Source organism: Xenopus tropicalis, chromosome 2 (assembly GCF_000004195.4).
Source record: "Xenopus tropicalis strain Nigerian chromosome 2, UCB_Xtro_10.0, whole genome shotgun sequence".
In the NCBI taxonomy this organism is placed as follows: Eukaryota; Metazoa; Chordata; class Amphibia; order Anura; family Pipidae; genus Xenopus; species Xenopus tropicalis.
Genome location: NC_030678.2, coordinates 35,439,376 through 35,462,776, shown reverse-complemented (window position 1 = coordinate 35,462,776; position 23,401 = coordinate 35,439,376). Strand labels below are relative to the sequence as shown.

The window sequence follows — 23,401 nt, the reverse complement described above, 5'->3', positions numbered from 1 at the left end:
TGACATATCTGCATAAGTAGAACGTGCTGGCACTCTGTGTGCTGAAAGAACAAAGTACCTGCTTGTACCTTCAAACTTTCACAGCTGGTAGTAATGGCAGAACATGGCATTTCTTATTATATGTCCATCAGCAGCACAAGCAGAATTCCCACTCCTGAGAGGACATTTATTAGCCATTAGAGTTCTAAAGGAGAGAAACTGCTTTACTCTCATTGTGGAAATTTAACTGTTCATTGAAATAGTCTGATTTTAAATGAGATTTAGTGGTGTCATACTTTTTCTCAGATCATCTGCCCCAAGCTGTTCTGATCTGTTGTCCCTTATATCTCATCTAGCCTTTTTATCAAGGCAAAGCATGATTTATTTTATAATCTGCATATGAACCAGGGGCATCTGACCATCAGAACATCTAATGAAACTACTGCGATTAGAACAAGTTGGCAATACAGGTATGGGATCCGTTATGCTGAAACCCATTATCCAGAAAGATCCGAATTACGGAAAGGTCATCTCCCATAGACACCATTATAAGCAAATAATTCTAATTTTTTAAATGGTTTCCTTTTTCTCTATAATAATAAAACAGTACTTTGTACTTGATCCCAACTAAGATATAATTAATCCTTATTGGGGGCAAAACAATCCTGTTGGGTTTATTCAATTCTTAAATGATTTTTAACAGACTTAAGTTATGGAGATCCAAATTACGGAAAGATCCCTTATCCGAGCATTCTGGATAACAGGTCCCATACCTGTATTTATAAAATAGCAAAATGTAAGATTTTTCAAATTGATTGTGCTGATCCAGATCAGTAAGGATATTCTCTTGGGGGAAAAAATGCCCTATAAACTCTGCACTTCCTGATTTGCAGCCAGAATGTTTCTTCCTTGCCCTATATCCTCTGCAGAAAAGAAAGATGCTTCCTTGCCATGTATATACTCTACCCTTCCAGTTGCAGAACAGAAAGCTACTCACATGCAGTATGACTATATACTCTGCACATTCTGTTCTGCAGAGCAGAAAGTTTCTTCCTTGCCATATACTGTATACTCTACACTACTTGTTCTGCAGAACAGAACATTGCTCCCTTGCTGTATATACTCTGCAGTTCCTGTTCTACAGAACAGAAAGTTGCTCCCTTGCTGTATATGGCAAAACTTTACTCCGAGGAGTAGGAGAGAAGGAAAAAGACTGTTCTTAAATCTTAGCCACACATGTGCTAACTTTGTCATTTCTGACCAATGTAGCACATGTGACAGCCTGGGTGAAATGTTGCTTTTTTAATTGTAAGGCAAAATAGGCACCCAATAGCTGCATGCCAGAGGTCTGTATATATACATATATAGAGGTCTGTATATATGCCTATATATACATGTATGCATAAACCTATTTCCTTATAGAATGTTAACAGAATTTAGCAAAATGCCCTGATACCACCTGCCTACCTCTACACAACACCATGGAAGATGTGGGAAATGAAGCTGACATTAAATTACCATATATCTCTGCATAAAATTAGGCATACATACATAGTAACAAGCTGAGGTTATTTGCATAGCCCCCTACAAGCAGCAATAGCAACACATGTAATAGGACAGTTGAACTCAGAGTATCGGTCTTTCTGTCTTGTAATAGAGTAATAAAGCCCTGTTTTCTTGTAGCATACAGAGGTGCAAAGGAGCCCTGTACTTTATGCCTCCCATTGATACAATTTGCTCCATCTAATGTAAGGCAATCTAATCTAATCTGTCTTTCTGTCTGTCTGTGGTTTGCCTATGTTAAAGCAACCATCAGTCTTCTTGTTATTGTTTTCTAGATTTGGCGCAAATTTTTTTTTACTGCCACTGGGAGATCTGTCATTTAGTCTTGTGGATTTAGAAATGTACTCTAAAGGTCCCCATACACGGGCCGATAGTAGCTGCCGATATCGGTCCCTTGGACCGATTCGGCAGCTAATCGGCCTGTGTATGGGCACTTCCGATGGCCCTGCCCGACCGATATCTGGCCTGAAGTTGACCAGATCTCAATCGGGCAAGTTAGAAAATCTAGTCGCATCAGGGCTGATGCGGTCCCCGGATCGACTTTACCTATACCTGTCATTATAATTCGATCGATTGGCTGCAGGGCCAAATGATCAAATTACCCTGGATTCTCCCTATATCGCCCACCCGTTGGTTGGGGATATCTGGAGAAGATCCACTCGCTTGGCGACATTGCCAAGCAAGCGGATCTTATGGTGTATGGGGACCTTTACTCCACCTACACATGGAGCACCCTTTATGTAGTCTTTGACTTTTAGCACACAATACCACACCCCTTTTTTCCAAATGAGATCAACTCAAGATGCCATGCTAGCAAGTTAATGAAAACATTTTGTATATATCTGGGCTGCCTAGCTTTCAACTGTTCAAGCAGTGTTTATGGACTTGAGCCTGCCCAGGGTCTCCATCGAGTATTCTAACACCTCTGTAACACACAAAAGTGGTATATATATGTACAACTCACTAATATTGATCTGTAGTATCCTAACATTTAATATTGCAGTACCCTAACATTTCACATTGTAGCTACAACACTGTGACCTCCATCCTGTTTGTTTTAATACATATTCATGCTTTAAACTTGGACAGCTACCCATGCTCCCAAACACCGAGCACAATCTATTAGACAGAACCCTAAAATAGAGATATAACAACCTCATCATCATTCTGTTGAGCTGCTTATCATTACTTAGATGAGCTGGCTAAGGGGGAAAGTGGATATAGTAGTAGTTTCACATGAACTGGCATGACAAATTATATAGTCAAATCAAAGACTACCTCTTGGGGCACTCGTGCAGTGACTGATCTGGGAACTAGCACTTATATTGCAATGTCACCCACTGTAACCTGCAGCACTAATCCTCCTATTTGTGTTTGTACGTTACCCTCCCATTTAGATTGTGTAAGCTCTATGGGGCAGGGACCTCCATCCTCTATATATCCTCATATATATATATATATATATATATATATATAATGTACAATACAATACAATACTATATGTATGTGTGTAAAAACAACTATAGAATTAGTCATTTAAAGAAAAACTTTTTACAGGTGGAAATTCAGTTCTTTTAGCCTAAAAAGTTTAATTCCACTAGCTATTGGAACTGCTGCAGTGCTGAATCTTCATCTTTGAACTTTTATTGTTTTCTGGACTCTAGCAGAGACTGCTAGAGTTGTAACCCCTCTACCTACCCCGATGGCTTCCCCAGTCTTATTCAATGCTTATTAAATACTGGGGTGCCACCGGACCTTCACAATAGCGCACACTTGCCGCTTTATTTCTTCATAGCTTTCTTTGTCTGTCCGTCTATTTGTTTTTTCTGTCTGGGCGACTCTTCTTTCTTTTCCTGCCCTTCACTCTCATCTGGGACTTCATGTACCCACTGCATGTGCCTTACACTGCATTGTCAAAATAAATATATACAGAGCATAAAAATAAGTTCTATCTGTTGTGTCGAATACATCATAATTTATATACTGAGTCTTAGATAAACTACATGGCAGAACCTAATAATGAACAGCAAAGAACAGTACTCTGCCAGTTAACTTTAAAGCCATTTATCAAGAGCAAAGTAAACAGCTAGTCAACCAAGTTCAAACGAGGGGAGGCAGGATCAGGAAAGTTGGAAAAGCTTGAATTCATTAAACTAATTTACATTTGCATTACCTTTGAATAAAAATATTTCACCTGACAAATCTTAAAAATGTAAGATAGGGAATTCAATCTGTGCAAGCCACCATATATGTAGGTCAAAACAAACAAACAATGGACACACAACCTCCAGCAAACATGATATTTATCAGGAGACTACACTGCATTAGAACTACTAAATAAATCCATTCTTGCAATGTAAAATATCTATGGGCACATAAATATATCTCCAACCTAAGATTATGAGATTGAAGCAAAACAGGAATTTCATAAAGGGCCAAAGAGAAGCCAGTGCACTCAAAAAGCTTAGTTCTTTGGGCTGAAGATTGTTGTGTAAATGTATGCTACATTTATACTGGCTGTTAACTAAGAACAAATATTATAGAACATAAAACATTTGTAGGAAAATTTTAGAACTAGGGGATAAAGATCATTCGTTTGCTAGGGTGATATAGTCCTTATCCAAACCTGGTAACAAGACTGTTATCTCCTGTCACTAGTATTGGTAGTTTTAAGATGGCCATACACACAACGTTATCGCACGATACAAGGTTTCATGATATTCAGTGTGTGTATCTTGGAAACAAGGCAACCAATTATCAGGCCCCTTTGAAGGCACTAAAACATCAGCATAACATTAGAGCTGAATCGTTAGATAGAGGTAGAACTCTTGTTTCTACCGGCGTATCTGTGAGATAACAATATTTTAAGCAAACTTACATGGTATATGAAGGACCCGAGTCTTCTGTAACCTGCGTGAAGCTTGCAGGAGGAGGTTCAGAATTGATTTCCTCTTCTCCAATATCTTCGGTCCATTCATAAAATTCAAATCTAAAAAAATATTTACAAATAGAATATTTGGTCCATGTGCAAATATACATATTTCTATCACTATCCGCTTTTAAAATGTTTTAAGAATTGCGTTAATAAAGGAATATGGCGCTGCGCATCACCATACTAACCTCCTATGTACGGGACAAACTGATGGACTCCTCTCCTTCAGGAATTGTGCCAATAATGGAAGGATAGAGTCTATATCCGACTCTTCCTTTTCCCCTAAAGGCAGTCTTTTTATTTTGATACTATGCCTATACAGGGGGAAAAACAGATATAAGGAAAGTGTTATTTGTGATTCACAAGTGTACACTGCTTTCAGTAGATAAGGAAACATAATAGCTGAAAAGTAGGAAACTCACTCTGTCTCTTTTAAAGCTGAATCCTGATCTTCATCTTTATTCACAACCACTGAGGGAGCTGTTTCTTCCTCAGGGGTTTTAATCTCTGTTTGTTTCTTACGCCTAAAAAAATAGAAAGGATACTAATATTAAAAACTACTTTCTGGGATTGCGTGGCCTGAAATTTAAGAAAAGCGCCATTAAATATTTGATTTATTTTTTTGTAATATTGGAACGCAAGAATACTAATTTTAAGTTCAAAAACTTACTTTATCTTTTTTGCAGGTGGACGAGGAGTTTCCTCTTTGCCCACCATCTCATTTTGTATTTCTTCTTTGGCCAATGATTCCTCCATAGAGGGCGTTTTCTTTTTCTGTTTTTTACTCCTAGGTAAAACAAAGGTATCATTCAGATGAAACCTCAAATAACTCTGTAAGCTGCAGACTGTTTTATTGTTTATTTATATGATTCATTTTATGTTAAAACAACATATAATATTGGTAAATGATATCTATTCAAAATTTGACATTGTTTGTAATTAAGAGAAGTAATAAAAAATAGTTTAAGTTCAGGAACTCACTTTGATTTTGTTTGTTTTTCTTCTTTTTTCGCCTTATCCTGTGTTTCATCTATGACTTTCACAGAGGGCTTTGTCTTTATCACTTTTTTAGTCCTGGATAAACAAAGGCAGTATTCAAATGAAAAAAAAAAAAAAAAAATATATATATATATATATATGTATAAACTCTATAAGTTGCATAGTGACATAACATAATGCACACTTTCTAAATTAAATCTCCCTTTTAAAACGAAATTACATTTAAACACTAAAGTTAAGCCATCTGGCACTTTGTATATAAAAGAGAGATACAATATTATATATTCATTAAATATCTTATTTAAGTTTATTTTTAAAGAAAGAAAAAAGTGTACATACTCTGTGGGAGTTTGGGGACATGTAGGTTTTCCCTTTTCCATGTCAAAGTTCCAGTTTGCCTCCTTCTGTTTTACAAAGAGATACCTGCAAAACCAACAAAACAAATGTACAATTTCTGCAAATATTCTTGGGCTTAAGTCTGTCAACATTGTTATGATAAATGACTTACCAACCGAGACCTCCCATTAGTACAATTGGGATCAGAACTCCCATTGCAATGAGATATTTTAAATATCCAGAACTTGATTCATTGTCATTGCTCTCTTCAATGGCCATCGGTGTTTTCTTCATCACATCTGATTGTCCTTTCCGGAGTCCTAGTGTTAAAACAAAAATCAGTTAATATGTTAAAGAACTGCATGGTGGTTTGTTGGCAAAGAAAGTATTATTTACTATATCAATTAACCATACTTCAAAAAAAGTAGAAGCTTGGGTTTTATTTTTGTAGCCTGGTCAACTTGATTACATAAGTAATGGACAAAGGTACAAAGGTAGAATGACAGTTACCGCTGAGACCAAAACCATGTGGCAGATTTGTTTAAAATAAAGTATGATTTTTTTTGACAGTTTAACCAAATTGATTAAAATTGATATTTAATATTGTCCATGGCTTCAAGGCATTGGATAACTGAGATCCACAAAATAATGATTAATCTAAGACGTGTAGACACGTTTATAGGCAATATTATAACAATTTTTAAAGATGGAAATGCTTAATGAAAAGTTTATAATTCTCTGCTGATGCATACTAAGAAAGAGACTAAATTATAAATTCAGTCTTAGCCGCATCTGCCAGAAAAATAATGTTTTGCCACATAAATAAAAATAATATTTTATGAACATTTCCATATTTACCTGATACGGGATCGATGCAGAGAATGTACAATCCGCTGATAAACCACATAAGATATGTGAATCGCATCTTCCTTATACTGATTCTGCTTGTATGGTGAAAATGTTGCTATACAAAATTATAAGCAAACAGAATGGATGTTAAAGTACAATTTTTTTTCCATATTATACAGAGCATGAGATGTTTTTAAGATGTAAATTAAGATATATATATATATATATATATATATATATATACATTAGATAGCTAAAATAAATGTAAAATCACATCACTAGGCATTTAACAGGTTATGCTCACAAAAACAAATAACTACAAATAACTAATAAATAAATAAATAACTCACAAATAACTAGTACCGTATGGGACAACTTTTTAATTTGTTTATCTACCCAGTTTATTCTATAAATACAACAAATAAAATACAAGTCTATAAAGAATCCTATAAAAAGACTAGCAGCATAGAATACATACTTACCATATTTGTTAATCTAATTAAAAGTTGATATATTATGTTCTATTTGCTAGGTTCAGGGTGACAGATGTCGCCTAACCCTAGCAAACAACTCAAATGAACAATCGAAAGAAGTGTAGGCAGTATGTGCCAGTAACCTGTGATGTCATAATGGTCACGTTATTCACATGATACAAGCCAGTTTCTGTGATGTCATAATGTTCACCAGCTGCTAATCCAAATGCTAAATGATCCACATTACCCCAATAGCTTTTATAAACATCAGAGATTTAGTATTGATAAGTCTCTCATCAAACCATGATGCATACTGCGGTTGATATTTCAATCAAATATCATTCTCAAATAAACAGTCTTAAATGTTATACCTTTAAGCTTGATATCAGCAATATATGTGTCTCTGTTACTGTTATTCTACTAAAGTTTTTTCCTTTGATTGCTTAAGTTTGTTAGAAGCTATTTGAAGCCAGTACCACAGCTCAAACAAAGAAATAGCAGTTTGTGTGTGACAGTTACCTGTGATGTCACCAGTTAGTGACTTTATACCATCTGTTTATCCAAAAGCTGCACCAAGGAAGCAAGCACTGTGTGTTTATCTATTATATAATAATAAACCTGAACAAGCAATATAAGTGCTGACAAAATGTGCCAGTGAAATTCAATGTTAAAATGATCCACTGGAGGTCACATGATAAAATCTATTGAATTAAAAGCTGCACCAAGGAAGCAAGCGCTGAATGTATATCTTTTAGCCTTACCTGAAACAATCTATGCTTGGCCTTATTTCATATAATCTATGCTTGGCCTTCTTTATCACTTTACATTTCTATGCAAATATGTTATAATGCTGTAACACCACAGTGCTGTCCAACTTCTGTGGTGCCGAGAGTCGGGATTTCTCTAGCATACATAGTGGATGGCCGCTAATGGAAGCCATTTTTTACCACTCCCCCCCCTTCCTTTTTTTAAAAAAAAAAAAAATGTATTTGCATTTTTTAATTTTTTTTTATTGAGCTTTTACATTTAAATTAGTTCACATGTTAAGTTTTCTTTTCCTGTATAGTTTACAGAAACACCCCCTTTTTTTTAAACCGTACCCACTTCAAACCACACCCATGTTATCACAAGAGCTTTTAAGACCATGCCCACACTAATGGTGGCAGCACAGCAATAACCCAAATGCTTGGTGCTCGCTACGGGGATATCAGCCTTCGTTCATATTATGTCATATTTATCCTTAAATCCATATGCCTCCTCCTCCCCTGTTGATAGCACAGCAACCTACAGCACATAATTACACACCTTAGGGACCATCTAATGGCTATCTCCTACTGCTAACAATCTCCAAGAACAAACCCCTGCCAGGTTCACCTCCCCAGGCAGTATAGGGCAGAGTATGGCACACACAGGCAGCATAGGGCAGGCAGAGTATAGCACACACAAGCAGCATTGGACAAGCAGAGTATGGCACACGCAGGCAGTACTCAGCCTGCCCTATGCTGCCTGTGTGTGCTATACTCTGCCTGCCCAATGCTGCCTGTGTTTGCCATACTCTGCCTGCCCTATGCTGCCTGTGTGCCATACTCTGCCTGCCCTATGCTACCTGTGTGTGCCATATTCTGCCTGCCCTATGCTGCCTGTGTGTGCCATATACACAGGCAGTACATACAGTGACACAATGCTGGCACTGTTCCTACAGTCTGCCTAAGCCATGAACATTTTAACAAAGTGAGTGATTACAGTCTGAGCCTGAGGTGTGAACAATGCAGAGATTTAAAGGTGTGAACAGTACAGGGGATTACATGTTTAAACAATACAATACAATTACAATACAGGTGTGAACCATGCAGGGAGCCAGTTAATCTCAGTACTGACACCCATCAAAGCAGTGAGACAGGTGGGGGGCCACACAGAGGGGGGGGGGGGGTCACAGGCCGCATGCAGCCGGCTAGCTGCCAGTTGGACAGCTAATAATAATTGTCCTAAGCTAATAATAATTGAGTCCTTTGGGATTTTGACCAAAATCTCAGTTTTTACGAAATCCTTGGAACCATGAGTTATATGTTCCTTTTACATTGATTGACCATTCTAGGGTCAGTAGGGGGTGTGCAGTGTTCCTGAAAAAACACAGGAGAAGGATGTGACGGTTCGTTTAAGGGATTTATAGATTATTGGCAGACTAGTGTCCATTAAGGGTTAATAATTTTTGGGTTCCTTGGATGAAAAGTTCTGTAGCATGCTTATATATCCGATAAGGTCAACCCCAGTATATGCTGTATGGAATAGCCTTATTTATATTAATTCTGCAGCTAATGAGGGCCTTATTTTAATTAACTATTGAAATTAGTCTCCATAATGATGACCTCTGTGTAGTGCTCAGATTTGTTTCTAGGAATGGATCCCAATATCCTACAACTCAGGAAAACTAAACTGCCTTAACTGACCTTAAAACAACATTTCTGCATGTGTTTCTGAAACCATTCTACTATACTATACTTTACTATATGCTAAGCAATATAGAACCAGGCCATTTTCCCATTCAAGAGTTCTTTTAGAAGATTCTTTGGTTGCGTAAGAGCCCAAGGGCAAAAACTATAAAAACAAATCTGTTGATAAATTTAAAAAAAAGCACTACAAAAAACCCCCAAAGCTGAATACAATTATTAAAGCCTGTATTAGTTTCGATCAGGACGCAGAGGCTTAATATTGGACATTAATCACTGCTGGCTGAGAGGAGCCGGCCCTGAGTTAAGGCCCAGCTCTCCTCCTCGCCAGTGTCATAAAGAGACTTTCTAATGCTTCATTTAAAAGCTCTCCTCTCCAATTCATCAAAGGCCTGCAGATTGGCTTGGGAGACAGCAGGCAAATTACTTCTACTTCAGTTCCGCTAACCTTGGCCACGCCAAAAGGGCCATTGCTGGTCTGAACCTGCATTAGCTGTGAAGGTTACATCCATCATAAGTAATGTGTGTGTATGTATACAAATGTATACTTTGTGTCCCTAACTGGAGGAGTTTATGCAATTACTGTATCATTTTATGGTAAGGTTAATCTTTCCTTTTTTTTTAACCCTGCAGAAACCAATATTGTAATATTTACTTCAGTTTAATGCATATCTAACAATTTGTTTTTGGGGCAGAATATGTATGAAGTTTAAACTAAAAGTGTTGAGGCATAAAAGCTTCTTCTCGCATTTTTTTTTTTTTTTTAATCAGGGTGACATGCATTTGGATTGCACAGGAGGGCTTGCATGCAGATCTGATAATAAAGTGTGCACTTGTTTCTGCATTGCCTTAAAGCTATGGTTTTTATTTAAATAATTCTACACGCGTGCATTGGACATGTGTATGCTCTATGTTAACAGGGTAATGTAAGAAGATGTACAGATTACCTAGTAACCCACAGCAGCCAACAGATATTCAGTATTATACTATATATTATACTGAATGATTTTATGTAAGCTGTCAGCTTTTCATACTTCTACTTAGGTCTGTTAACTGACAGTGTAGGTGTCTATTAAAACCCATTGCATTAAACAGCTCATATGTGAAACCCTGTTTAATTTAGATAAATCATTTTTATAAAAATATACTTTTTTAGTAGTATGTGCTGTTGGGTAATCCTAATAGAAAATAGCCATTTAAGTGCTAAGGGCCCGCCTCTGGGATCTTAAGATTCACAGGGCACACATACATAATAGGCCACATCAGCCAATTAATGGACAAATTTATGTCTTTTACTCCCACACTTTTTCCTGTTACAGTTAGAGCTGCATCTATTGGTTAAAGGTGTTCCGTCATGGTTTTAATGGTGTCGTTTTTATTTCTAAATTATATTGCTTGCATAGCAAATAATTTACTCTACCATTTAAAATGTTATTCTTCAATCAACAAACATATTTTTTTTAGTTGTAATATTGGTGTGTAGGTGCCATCTCAGTGCATTGTGCCTGAGTCTGAGCTTTCAGAAGGAGCCAGTGCTACACATTAGAACTGCTTTCAGATAACCTATTGTTTCTCCTACTCCCATGTAACTGGAGGAGTCCCAAGCTGCACTTGGATTTCTTACAATTGAGAGCTATTCTGATATCTACTGGGAGCTGCTATCTTGCTCCCTTCCCATTGTTCTGCTGATCGGCTGCTGGGAGGGGGTTGATATCACCCCAAATTGCAGCGCAGCAGTAAAGTGTGACTGAAGTTTATCAAAGCACGGCTGTAGCACCCTGGGAAATGAAAAACATAGCTAGCCCCATGTGAAATTTCAAAATTAGATAATAAAAAAAAAATCTGTTTGCGAATTTTAAAAACAAATTGCAATGCAGGATTTTGCTGGAGACGCTATTAACTGATGCGTTTTGAAAAAAAGCATGTTTTCCTATGACAGTATTGCTTTAAGTATTCATTCTGGAGGTAAAGTTTTTATTAAATCAGGGGACTTCTGGACCGACAGTGCAGACTATAGACACATAGGGGCTGATGTATCAAAGTATGATTCAGTCCGAATGGGAAAAATTCGTGTTTTTTCTACGTTTTAGAACTGTGCATATTTGTCGCAACGAATATGAAACTTTCATTATTCATTCAAGCTTCGGTATCATGAATTTCCTTGGGCCAGGTTGGAGTTACAGAGTGCCATTGAGTCCTGTGGAAGGCTTCCAAAATCATGCACTGAGTCAGAAGGCAGAAAGTTTTTTGTGCCGTTTGGATACGAAAATTTTGGAACTTTGGATGGCACCACGATATTTTCTTAAATGTCTGAAATTCGAACTATGATAAATGGGTGCCCTATTGTATTTAGTAGCAGCTATTTGACAAATAAATTTAAAAAAATTGTAATGGGAAAATTGTTTAAAATTATAATTTATTTTCATTTGGAAAAATTTTCATTGACTTTACATCCTCTTTAATAGTGACCAAAAATTAAAACAAGGACTCCCTGAAGTTTAGTTTCTTACTACTGAGCAATTCTTTCTCTCAGCGAGTTGGTTCCCCAAGGAATGCGAAGCTATGGGCACGTGGGCATTTGTGCTTGCAAATAACCAATGTACTATTATAGCAAAGCTCCCACATTTTCTACAGCAGTGCAACTCGAGGGAAAGCCCTATATTTAATATTGATAACAACAATGTAACACTGAATAATGACTGCTGGAGCTATCTCATGGTACATCTTCTTTTTGGTTTGTTGCTCTGCTTTATTAAGAGAGCTCTGTGCCAGCTTCACATTTAAGCAATCGGGGAATGCAACAAGATATATGTAAAAATCTAAGATGGAGGTATAGGGAGCTTTACCTTGTTCTGTAGCTTGCTAAATGGCAGAGGTACATCCAGTGCTTTTTAAAAATTAACTATACTGCATATGTATTAGTATTAAATAATGGGATCCATTATCCAGGAACCAGTTTTGCAGAACGTTCCAAATTCCTAGATGGCCTTCTCACATAGTGTCCATTTTAAGCAAATAATTCCATTATCTGGGAAAACCCCAGGTCCTGGATTACAGATTCCATACCTGTATAGGATGTTGAGACACATCTACTGTATGACTGATTACACATATGATATGTAATAATTTAATTTCTCAGCAGCTTCTGTCAGGCCATTAATCTCCCCATACAATGACCCACATTTGGGGGAGGGGAAGTATATAAATTAATTTTAAGGGGGCATATATATGAAAATGTGAGTTTAGAGCTCAATACATAACAACTCACCCATGTTCTATTCATTCCTATTTTTGTGTATTAAGCTCTAAACTCACATCATGATAAATCTGCCCCTAAGTGTAAATCTGAAGTCATGTGACACTACTTTCTCTTTTTTATGCTTTGAATAGAATATTCTCATGTGATTTTTGTCATTTTCTGTGTAAATAAGGATTTATTTGTGTGAATTATCACATGTAAATTACTTCTAATTAAAAATAGATCTTCTCAATATATGCACAAGTGTGTCTAAATATATATAATCCTTTTAATTTAAGATGCTATTAATATTTAGGTACAATGTAAGTGTTTTCTCACCTTTACCCTTATTCTGTGTCAGCTGTAAAATGCTACAATTCTTCCTCTGGGGTTCTCTTTAGTGAAATATTCTGTCAAACATTTTGACGCCATGTGTGGAGAAACAGAATATGTTTTAGAGGGATAGAAATCTGTTGTTTTCAGGGAATGTTTTTTGAAGACATTCCCATTTTTTTTTTTTTTAAATGCTTTTATTTTTTCTTTTATGAAACAGTTGTAGTTCAACCAATCACACATCTAAATCATATAAAAGGTTAAGATTAGAAGAAAATATGTAGAGAAGAGAAGTGAAAGGGGAAAGGGAGGAGTTACAGTTCAATACACATTAAACAATCTGCAAACTACTAGTAGTTTACAGAATATGAGGACTATCAGGTCACATAGTAATCAGTTGTCTGTACATTCTCGAGTCATATGCTCCTATTAGGGCCACTCCTGCCATAAGTGAAGCTGAGAACCTTGTTTCAGGCGGCAGTAAGCGGCCAGTTACCAGAGGCGGCAAAAAGCCACATATGGCAACTTCAAGAGCCCAATTTCCATTTTCCCAAAAGGAAATTCAGATCTGCTAGTGCACGTTCTTCTAGTAAGGGCCACTCTACAGAGTCAACCGCTTTTTTGGCACCCAACGCCGCTACCACTCTATATCCACTGTTGCCATGAGTAATTTGTAAATAAGTAAAAAGGCGCTGAATATTCACATCTGTAGGTCTAGGTATAAATTCCATTTGATCTGCATGTACTAACACTGACATGAGTGGCTTAAGGCAATTAGCTAACTTTTTTGCCATGATTTTGGCATCACAGCTAATTAGCGAAATTTGCATCACAGTTAATTAGTGAAATGTGCCCTTTTTTGTGAATAGTTGCAATATAAGCATTAGACATCCATTCTGTGATAGTTCCAGTATTTTTGCCTGCCATGCTTTTCACTCAGCATCCCATCACCAGCAGGAACAGGGAAGGCAGAGACAAGTACATAAACCAACGGCATATTCGTTCTGCCTCTTTCCACCAACCACTAAAGATGAGCTTTGCTGTCCCGAGCTTGTCCAACTCAGAGGTTTTTGGCCGCCCACATTTCACTAAAGTTCACACTTTATTAGTTCCAGCACAGCTTGCTTGTGATTTACCCCTGCTATACCCCCAAGCAATATAGGTTTTGTAGGAAATTTAGTGCTAAATGCACACATACAGTACATGTTAGGTCACATCAGCCAATTAATAGACATAATAGTTCTGTCTTTTACTCCCATACTTCTTCCTGTTACGGTTAGAGCTGAATTATTTCCTGTCAGGTGATCTCTGAGGGAGCACACAGCTGGTTACAAAATGGTGGCTCAAGGGAAAAGATGTAAAAGGGCAATATTTATATTTATTCCATAAATATTTATTCCAGTTTGGTAAGATTCTTTAATGGACCACTTGATATGATATAAAGTATCTGTCGGTTAAGTAATCATCCTGCGTGTATAGTTTCCTTTAATTGGTCTCCAGGTCTTAGGACTGCTTTTAAAAGTTTAACTTGCAGCAGGGAATAATAATATGTGCCATTACTGCATATGGAGTATTTTAAACCTCTGGCACCACATCAAGATCCCTGTATATTAGGGCATGGTGATTCTTCCTATGAGTAAACGTTGCTTAAGGCATTGCAAGTTCATCAGATGCTGTAGCACTGCTAAATGTTTCTTTGAGGTCACAATTATCACCTTCCGATTATATGAAAATATTTGCAACCTCGGCGTGTGGAGGGGGTGTATTTCATGAACTGCCAGAAACCACACATTCTCACCTCATATAGGCACCTTCAATTTTATTTTTAAGCCTCCTGGTAAATGTAGCTACTGAGTCAGCCAGGTGGGTATTTGTTCCTTTCATTCTGGTACTTTATTACACAGGCAGTTCGCCAAAGGACAATCTGTGGAGAAAAACATTTGTGTGTGTGTGTGTGTGTGTGTGTGTGTATATATATATATATATATATATATATATATCCAAAAAAGACCAGCAACACCGAGTTATGTTCCAAAAACAATCAATTGTGTATTAAAAACGCATGAACAGCCAACGTTACGTTTCGGTCCCCATCGGGACCTTTCTCAAGGTAACGTTGGCTGTTCATGCGTTTTTAATACACAATTGATTGTTTTTGGAACATAACTCGGTGTTGCTGGTCTTTTTTGGATATTTAAGTCATTTACCTTGCACCCGAGCTAAGAGCTGAAGCAGAGTGCCACCCTGGGTTCGCTGCTATATATATATATATATATATATATATATATTTTATATATATATATATATATATATATATATATATATATATAGCAAGAAAAAAGAGCTGCACTCACCAGGACTTGGCAAAAATATAGTAAGTTTATTTAAGCAAAGAGATCCAACGTTTCGAGCACACAATATATATATATATATATATATATGTTATGCAAAAACTGGGGAATGAGTATGAGTGCATCTGTGTGTTTGTATAGTGGAAATTAATTTATAGAGACAAGCAGTGTATTATTAGATCATTAATAGAGAACATAATTTATTAGGAGAAGTCAGGGACAGCAGGTCATTCTGCAGCATTATCTGACCTTCCTGCCCCAATGAGGCTGCACAAATGGATTATAGATGGACCAGCAGCATAACCTTTCAAGACTTTTTCATGTGCTTATATTTATTTTTCACCTGTATTGATCTTACCCTGATAGCCAACATATTCTTCAAAGGTTGCGCAACTCTTCTATGAGACCTGTCTTTGATTATTTGAAGTTCATGAATAGAACTGCTCTCTGCTTGTTAACTAGTAATACTTAAAGAAAAAGGGATTCATGTATTGTGCCGTATGGGATCCATTATGCATAATTTTATGGAACCGGGGGTTTATTGTATAAAGGGTCTTTTTGTAATTTGGAGCACCATATCTTTTTCCCGACCTGAGGTGGAGGTTAACATATCCCGCGTTCCAGATTAGGGGAACAACGGACAGAACTAGACTCCCACTGCCTGCTAATACAGATAACCAATTTTAAAGGAGAAAGAAATCAAAATCACTGGGGAATTTAGTTATTTATCCTCCAGACATTTGAATAAAGCTGGCCAATGCCATCTTGTCAATGGTTCCCAGGTATTACTGTATTTGTACAAGTTCATGTTTGGAAAGGTTCTGTAATATGTGTTAAACAGGTCTGAAGTCATGCAGGAGATACCTGGAAAGCAGGAGAAAGATGGCAGTGGCCTGCACTAGATGAATGTAATGGTGCACTTTTTAAGGAAGAGGTACACCAGCAAAATTGGCTCCCTCAGTAATGAAATAAAGGTTATGATGTACTGTTCTTTTATTGGATTTAAATGATGGGTAATTTGCCATTTCTTGGTAATGTATCATACAGTAATTATAGCAAATGAATGATGGTAGGACGCCCAGTCCTAATGCCCTTTTTGTACATTTGTATTGGGCCCTTCTTCTCTTTCCTAAAGGAGTTCTGTGGTGCGCCAGTAGTTAATTGTATGTTATGTGAACGCATGAAGCAACGTAAGTTACCTTAGTAATAGGCAGTAGCTAATAGGTTAGTTACATGTAGGGAATAGGAGAAAACCAGCATTTTTGCAGGATGCAGATTCAACTGAATCTTAAATGTTTTGCCATGTAATAACACAGTCATGCAACAGCCTTGGTCATCTAAACACATTCAACTTTTTTTTCTAAAATTGAAATATGCCAGGGATAAGAAGGCCTTTGTGTCCCACAAAACCAATGGTTTCCGAACTGAAGGGCCGGAGTAGTGGTAGGGAGAGATCAGCCTGAAGGATTATTTGGGTGAGGTTTGGGGAGAAAGCCTATACACCTGAAAGCCCAGCTTGAAGGCCAGTTAGAGATTATTTTGGATAAATATTTATTTGCTGTACTTGTCCTTGACTTTATGAATTAATATGGTCCTCAACAAAGGTTAAACCTCATAATGAACTGAAAAAGTCAGACAAACACTGCACTAGACATTACTAAAAAAAAGTTGACTATCAGCAGTTAATGCACGTGCCTGGCACTTTGTCCATATTACACTCTGCCTACCTTCATTCTCCTAATTTGTTTTTTGTCCTTATATTTGCTGGCACATGTGTGTTGTCCAGGACTACAGAGTTTGCCTGCATGCAGTTTTGTGCTGTTTTCTAGTAAATCTGGGGTTTCTAAGTGGAGCTCTGCCTATAACTTCTCAGTGTACTTTATACATGACATTTTCACAAGATTAGGGTCCGTACTGAAGGGATAGGGACATTTTGATGACTAATGTCTTTCAGTGGTCAACAAGTTCTAAATGCCCAGTGTGCCATAGGCCTTATTGCTTGCTATAAAATACTATGACATCTGCCTGGCATATCAGGTTTATGTATCGCTTTACCCCAGTTATATTCCATGGCTTAGCATGGAAATTGAGCAAACTTGGCAGTTAAGTTCCACAGTTCTCGCATTTATGTTTACTAAATGAAGCCCAAGAGGTTTAAAAACTACTATAAGGTATCTCCAACAGTTTCTCATTCTGACTAAGCCAGCAGTGGAAATGACAACGGTGTTCTATAATCGCTCTAGTAGTACAGACCTTAGATGTTTACTGAACAAGACCTAACAGGTCTATTAACTGTATGTTTTAAAGCTATCCTGAACATCAGTCAGTTATTTTTGAAGAGCCAGCCTGGAAACGACAAGGCGTCCTATAATCCCTGGCTGTTTTGCAGTTTAATGAGGGCTTCATGACCCATAGATTTTCCTAAGATAACGTTACCATGCCTCCTCATTATTGCAAACCATTAAAGAATTCTTGTTTTGAAGAGCTGCAAAGTCTGCATTTCAGTGTTGCAGTATGCATAATTTCTGTCCTGCTTTATTGAGAAGGGTTAAGCTTTATAGTGATAGACCAGCTAGGTCTTCAAGGCCTGCTATCTGTCAGTAAACTCAGTAAAACACAGTAAGGAGAATAATTAATTATCTTTGCCCACCAGTATTTCAATTTCTGTTCTTTCTAACTTTTACTAGTTATTGATATCATTATCCACCATCATTTCAGTAGAGCATTGATTCTTTACATTACTCCTAAGTATTCTAAATATAATTTAGCAGATGTGAGTTAAGTCTTCCTTGTCTCATGGTTTTGCTTTGGTGCATGCCAGGTGCTCTGTGGTGTGACAGTGGCATAACTATAGTTTGGGGGCCCCCCCATACGAGGAGCTTTTTCTCTGTAGTAATAAAACAGATCCATATACATGATTGGAGGCAAAACAGTCCTATTGGGTTTATTTAATGTTTAAATTATTTTTTAGTAGGTTGAAAGTATGGTGATCCAAATTATAGAAAGACCCATTTTTCAAACCCCAGGTCCCTAGCATTCTGGATAACTTTCAGGGCCGTCTTTGGCCAGAGCATGCTTGCCCTTGGACTCACTAGCCTGCCAAACCCTGTGCCCAGGGTTTTAAGACCAGTTTTCAAGTTTTGATCTTTATAACCCAAGTAGATCTGGAAGCATCATTCCCAATGGGGCGTAGATTTGTTGTGTAGAAACAAGATCACTGATTGTTTGGTTCCTTGTTGTTGTTCCTCTATATATAAACAGTATACCAGCTTCGATAATAGAAACATCATATGAATCATGTAAATCTTTTAACGGCTGGCTGTTCTCTCTCATATTTGTGGGCAGTATTTTATACTTCATGGGTGGCTATAATCCTTGCTTTCCCTTCCAGTCATTCTCCCTGTTCTGCAGGAATCGTGAAATAGCCAATTGCATTGCAGCAGATGACTGGACTTATGGGGTTACAGCTGACTCTGGACTTCATATTGGTAGCTTGTGACTCTCTACTGATCCGTATAATCCATGAAATCCTATATTTTTAGAGAGTCGATGGCAGTATTATTGCGTAGTAGAACTGAAATTTTTCTTCTAAGACTTTACTGTCATGAATTCTCCCCCATATTTTTTCTTTAACACTGTTTTATGAATGTTGGTTTCATTTGAGTTTACCTAGGTTTGTGTCATTGGCGATAATGGCCATATCTAGTGTACAGGAGTTCATGTCTCATTAAATTCCTTGATGGGCATAAGTTGTGTCATGGCTAAGTGCCCTCACTTTACTATAACTCGTACATATGTTTCTTAGTGCGTCTCTCTACCCTTTCACATGAATGACCTGTGCCGTTGTTGCTCCCTCCCTCTCTCTTTTTACACACACGCGCACACACACACCGCAGGTCTCTGGAAACCTTTTAGCAAAATTGTTGCCTTAAAACTTGTAATAAAACTTAATGGTCTGTCCTTAGTGCGAAATGAGGAAAAGGGGAATGGCAATTCCTTCTGTGAACTGCTAGAGCAGGAACAGGCAGCTGAGACTCAGCATACTGAGGGACTTATGGAGAAAGAAAAATCGTTTCCTCCTTGGAGGCATTAACCTACTCGCTGCTGATGGTGCACACAAGAATGTTACCTATTACCACTAGTCTGCGAGTCTCCTTCTCTGGCTCAGTTGGTTATGGCTCCGTAGCCATACATTTCTTTTTTTCTGACCATTATTGTCTTCTGAAGGCTGAAATGTATTACTTAGCTGCTCCTCTGCTTGCCACCAACTTCATGAGCTTGACGTAGCTTTGATTAGCACAGCAATGATTTAATAGAACCCGTAGAAAAACGACAGTGTGGATACCAGGGAGAGAAAATCTCTGTCGTGCTTGCTTCCAGCATAACGGAGAATGCTTTGAGTTGTAATTAGCAATTGGAGCTCTGATTATGGCCTCCACGGATTTGTATTAAAAAAAATGGGGGCAGATGTATAATGACCAATATATTAAAGCCATGCACACCTATGATGGGTGACTGTGGGGTCGATTCACTAAAGGTCGATAATGCTTATCGCAGGCTTTTTTGCATTAAAAAGCATGCAATAATTAAGTCCCAATTCATCAAAGTAATTTTGCATGCGTTAAGACGCATATCACATGCGCAAAAAAATGCACATTATCACAATGCGTTAATTCTCACTTAGAAATAATACTAACGCATGATTCACAAACACATATGAAGCACTAAACGCGCTAAATATCGCATTAGTCTGAGCGAATATTAACACCTATTTGGGGCAGGCGGTACAGGTATCGGACCCCTTATCCGGAAACCCGTTATCCAGAAAGCTCCGAATTACGGGATGTCCGTCTCCCATAGACTCCATTTTAATCAAATAATTCAAAATTTTAAAACTGATTTCCTTTTTCTCTGTAGAAATAAAACAGAACCTTTTAATTGATCCCAACTAAGATATAATTAATCCTTATTGGATGCAAAACAATCCTATTAGGTTTAATTAATGTTTTATTGATTTTTTAGTAGACTTAAGGTACGGAGATCCAAATTACGGAAAGACCCCTTATCTGGAATACCCTTGGTCCCGAGCATTCTGGATAATGGGTCCCATACCTGTACTTAAAGAAAATTGTGGTTCGTGAGCGTTTGGCAACACGACATGGACTTTGCAGTGAGATTTTTTCAAGTATGTGATCGTCCTAGAGTCATGCAGCCTCCAGTTTTCAGGGAAATGATAATTTTCAGAACAGTAGTTTTCTGAAAGTATTGGTTACATGTGTAAAATCGTGCGCTAATACAGCAAGCTGTGAAATATATCCGGCGCGGTGGGAATTAACGCAAGAAAAACGCTCATTGCGAGTTAAATAACGCAAAGAACATTGTGTCTTAATTATGACGCCTGTCCTTTAGTGAATCGAGCATTAAGTCTCAAAAAATAAGAAGCTATAAAATTGCATTCTATAAATATCGCTTGTTTTATTGCCCTTTAGTGAATCGGCCCCTGTGGGTTAAAGGGGTTCACTTTTAGTATGTTATAGAGAGTGCTATTCTAAGACAATTTGCAATTTTTTGTCATTTTTTATTATTTGTGGTTCTTGAATTATTTAGCTTTTGATTCAGCAGCTCTCTTATTTGGAATTTCAGCAACTATCTGTTTGCTAGAGTCCAAATTACCTTAGCAACCAGGGAGTGGTTTAAATGAGAGACTGATATATGAATAGGAGAGGACCAGAATAGAAAAATAAGTAATAAGTAGCAATAGCAATAAAACTGTAGCCTCACAGAGCAATAGTTTTTTGGCTCTAGGGTCAGTGATCCTATTTGAAAGCTGCAAACAGTAAGAAGAAGAAGGCAAATCATTTAAAAACCATAAAAAAAAATAATGAAGACCAATTGAAAAGGTGCTTAGAATGGGCTATTCTATAACACCTTTTGAGGGGTGTTCCAGCCAAATAATTAAAATATTAAATTACGCATAATGAAGGAATATGTCTTTCTAAACAACTATCTAATATGCATTCAAAAAAGAATTCACTTGGTTATGAAGTTGTTTGTGAATCTAATTGCAGTTGAAACCAGTATTTGTTTCACACTGTGTTTCTACACTGTTGTTTCTGACTCTTAAAAACAATATCAGCCAAGACTCCATTTCTCACTTTGCATGCATCTTTGTAGCTCCGTTATGGTGACCATACACTGGCAGATTTAAGCTGCCAATTTCACCACTTCAAAATTATTCATAAGTTTACCTGCCCGCGTATGAGTCCCTCTGGCTACGAGTATCTAGCCAAATAGCAGCCAGATGTTGATCAGGCAGGTTTGATTTTCCTGTCATGGGCCAAGCAATCCAGTGGGCCTGATATATCTGGAAAGATCTGCTCATTTGCTGACCTCGCCAAACAAGTGGATGTTCAAATGTATGGCCAGCTCTAATCTGCTGGTTTCTGATAAATTGTTTCAAGAGTATGAAGTAGCAATGCAAGGATTCAGACAGATAAAACTTAAAGGAGAAGGAAAGGCTAGTAAAGAGTTAATCTCAAGCTGCAGGCATAACTTCAGTTCTCTCAATACTGCCCTTATGTCTCCCCATATTTCTCCTGTTCAGATGATCAGAAAAAGGAAACGCTGAGCTCTGTAAAGAAAATTCCCATAATGCCTCGCTCCTGCACAAAGACCAAGACCAAGACCCCTGTACAGTTTGTAAGACTATGAGGAAGCTTCCTGCTGATTGGCTCAGAGCAGACATTCCTAAGGAGGGGGGGAGTTCTTTCTTATAGGAGGGGAGAAAGTAGAGAGCTGCGCAGACTCTGGCATAGGAATTAAGAACAACATGTTTACAAATAGGAGAATCCTGTGTTTCTTTTAATATATTTACATAGACCTTTCTGGTAAAGCTTAATTAGTTTTTATAGATCACTATGAAGATTTTCATTCATCTAGGTCATGGTATATCTAGAATAAATAAATCTAAAGCAAATGGACTTGTTAAGTCCAGTTGCTTTAGATTTATTTATACTAGATATATTGATATATATTATTTAAATCAGCAGACCTGTACAGCTATGGTGTATGCAGGGTGTCATTGGCCACAGATATGCAACTGGATTAAATAAGATTCACTATTATGCATGTATTACACCTAGCAGGGTATATAATAATACTTCAGTGTAAAAAGTAACCCTATTGGCCATAGGAATAAAGTCTTATTATTTTCTTGGGGATTACTAAGCCAATGTGTTGTCTTAGCATTTGCAGGAAAGATTTTGAGAACACCATTGATGTGGTTTTGTTGTAAGGCTTTAAACAACAAAACAGTATTGTGTTTGCAGTTTGTCAAACGTACAATGTTTAACTTGGATTGTTTGACATAAAGGATTATAACCGCTCAGCCCTGGGAGCTCATGTTGACAGATTTATAAGAGGAAAATGATATTGAAATAATTTGTAGTGCAATGTTCTAGCAGCTCAGTGTAGCAGTCTGAAGGTTTCAAGTAATATGTGATACCTGCCGGGAATGGCCATTGGATGTCTTTCCTTATGGATAAAAAAGGGAAAGTGTTTCTGGTGTTTGCTGGTTTTACATTATATTAAGCTAAATTGCTGATGTCTGTGCTGTTGGATATCAGTCAAGGAGAGGACTGGTTCCAAATGTGGATGTTTTACAGTATTATTCTTAATCATTTTATAAAGCTTTATAAATATGCCCTTTCATGTCCCTATTGTATGGTTTTTAGTGTAAATAGACATTTTGCAGAACATTTTGCAGTTTATGGTCGGGTGTGGGTTAAGGTTTTGCAGGCTTGGGCTGGTGTGTTACGGTTGTGTGGGTTTTGAGGGTTTGGGTTGGGGGCAGGTTGAATTTTTCGTGACCCACACATCACTAGTTGCACACACCTCACTTT

General features: G+C 37.4%; 2 protein-coding genes across 3 annotated transcripts in view; one reads left to right on the top strand and one right to left on the bottom strand.

Moving 5' to 3' along the window:
• dph1 (diphthamide biosynthesis 1) overlaps window positions 1-23,401 on the top strand; it is a 160,713-nt gene that overhangs the window by 68,871 nt on the left and 68,441 nt on the right.
• On the bottom strand, window positions 3,045-6,768 carry LOC116408797. The gene is made up of 9 exons (XM_031896678.1): window positions 6,668-6,768; window positions 5,982-6,129; window positions 5,813-5,896; window positions 5,456-5,548; window positions 5,145-5,261; window positions 4,897-4,998; window positions 4,663-4,788; window positions 4,421-4,531; window positions 3,045-3,447 (listed from the first exon to the last, which is right to left on the bottom strand). Exons 1-9 carry the CDS (start codon window positions 6,732-6,734, stop codon window positions 3,324-3,326), a joined length of 972 nt encoding a protein of 323 aa, XP_031752538.1. The 5' UTR covers window positions 6,735-6,768; the 3' UTR covers window positions 3,045-3,323.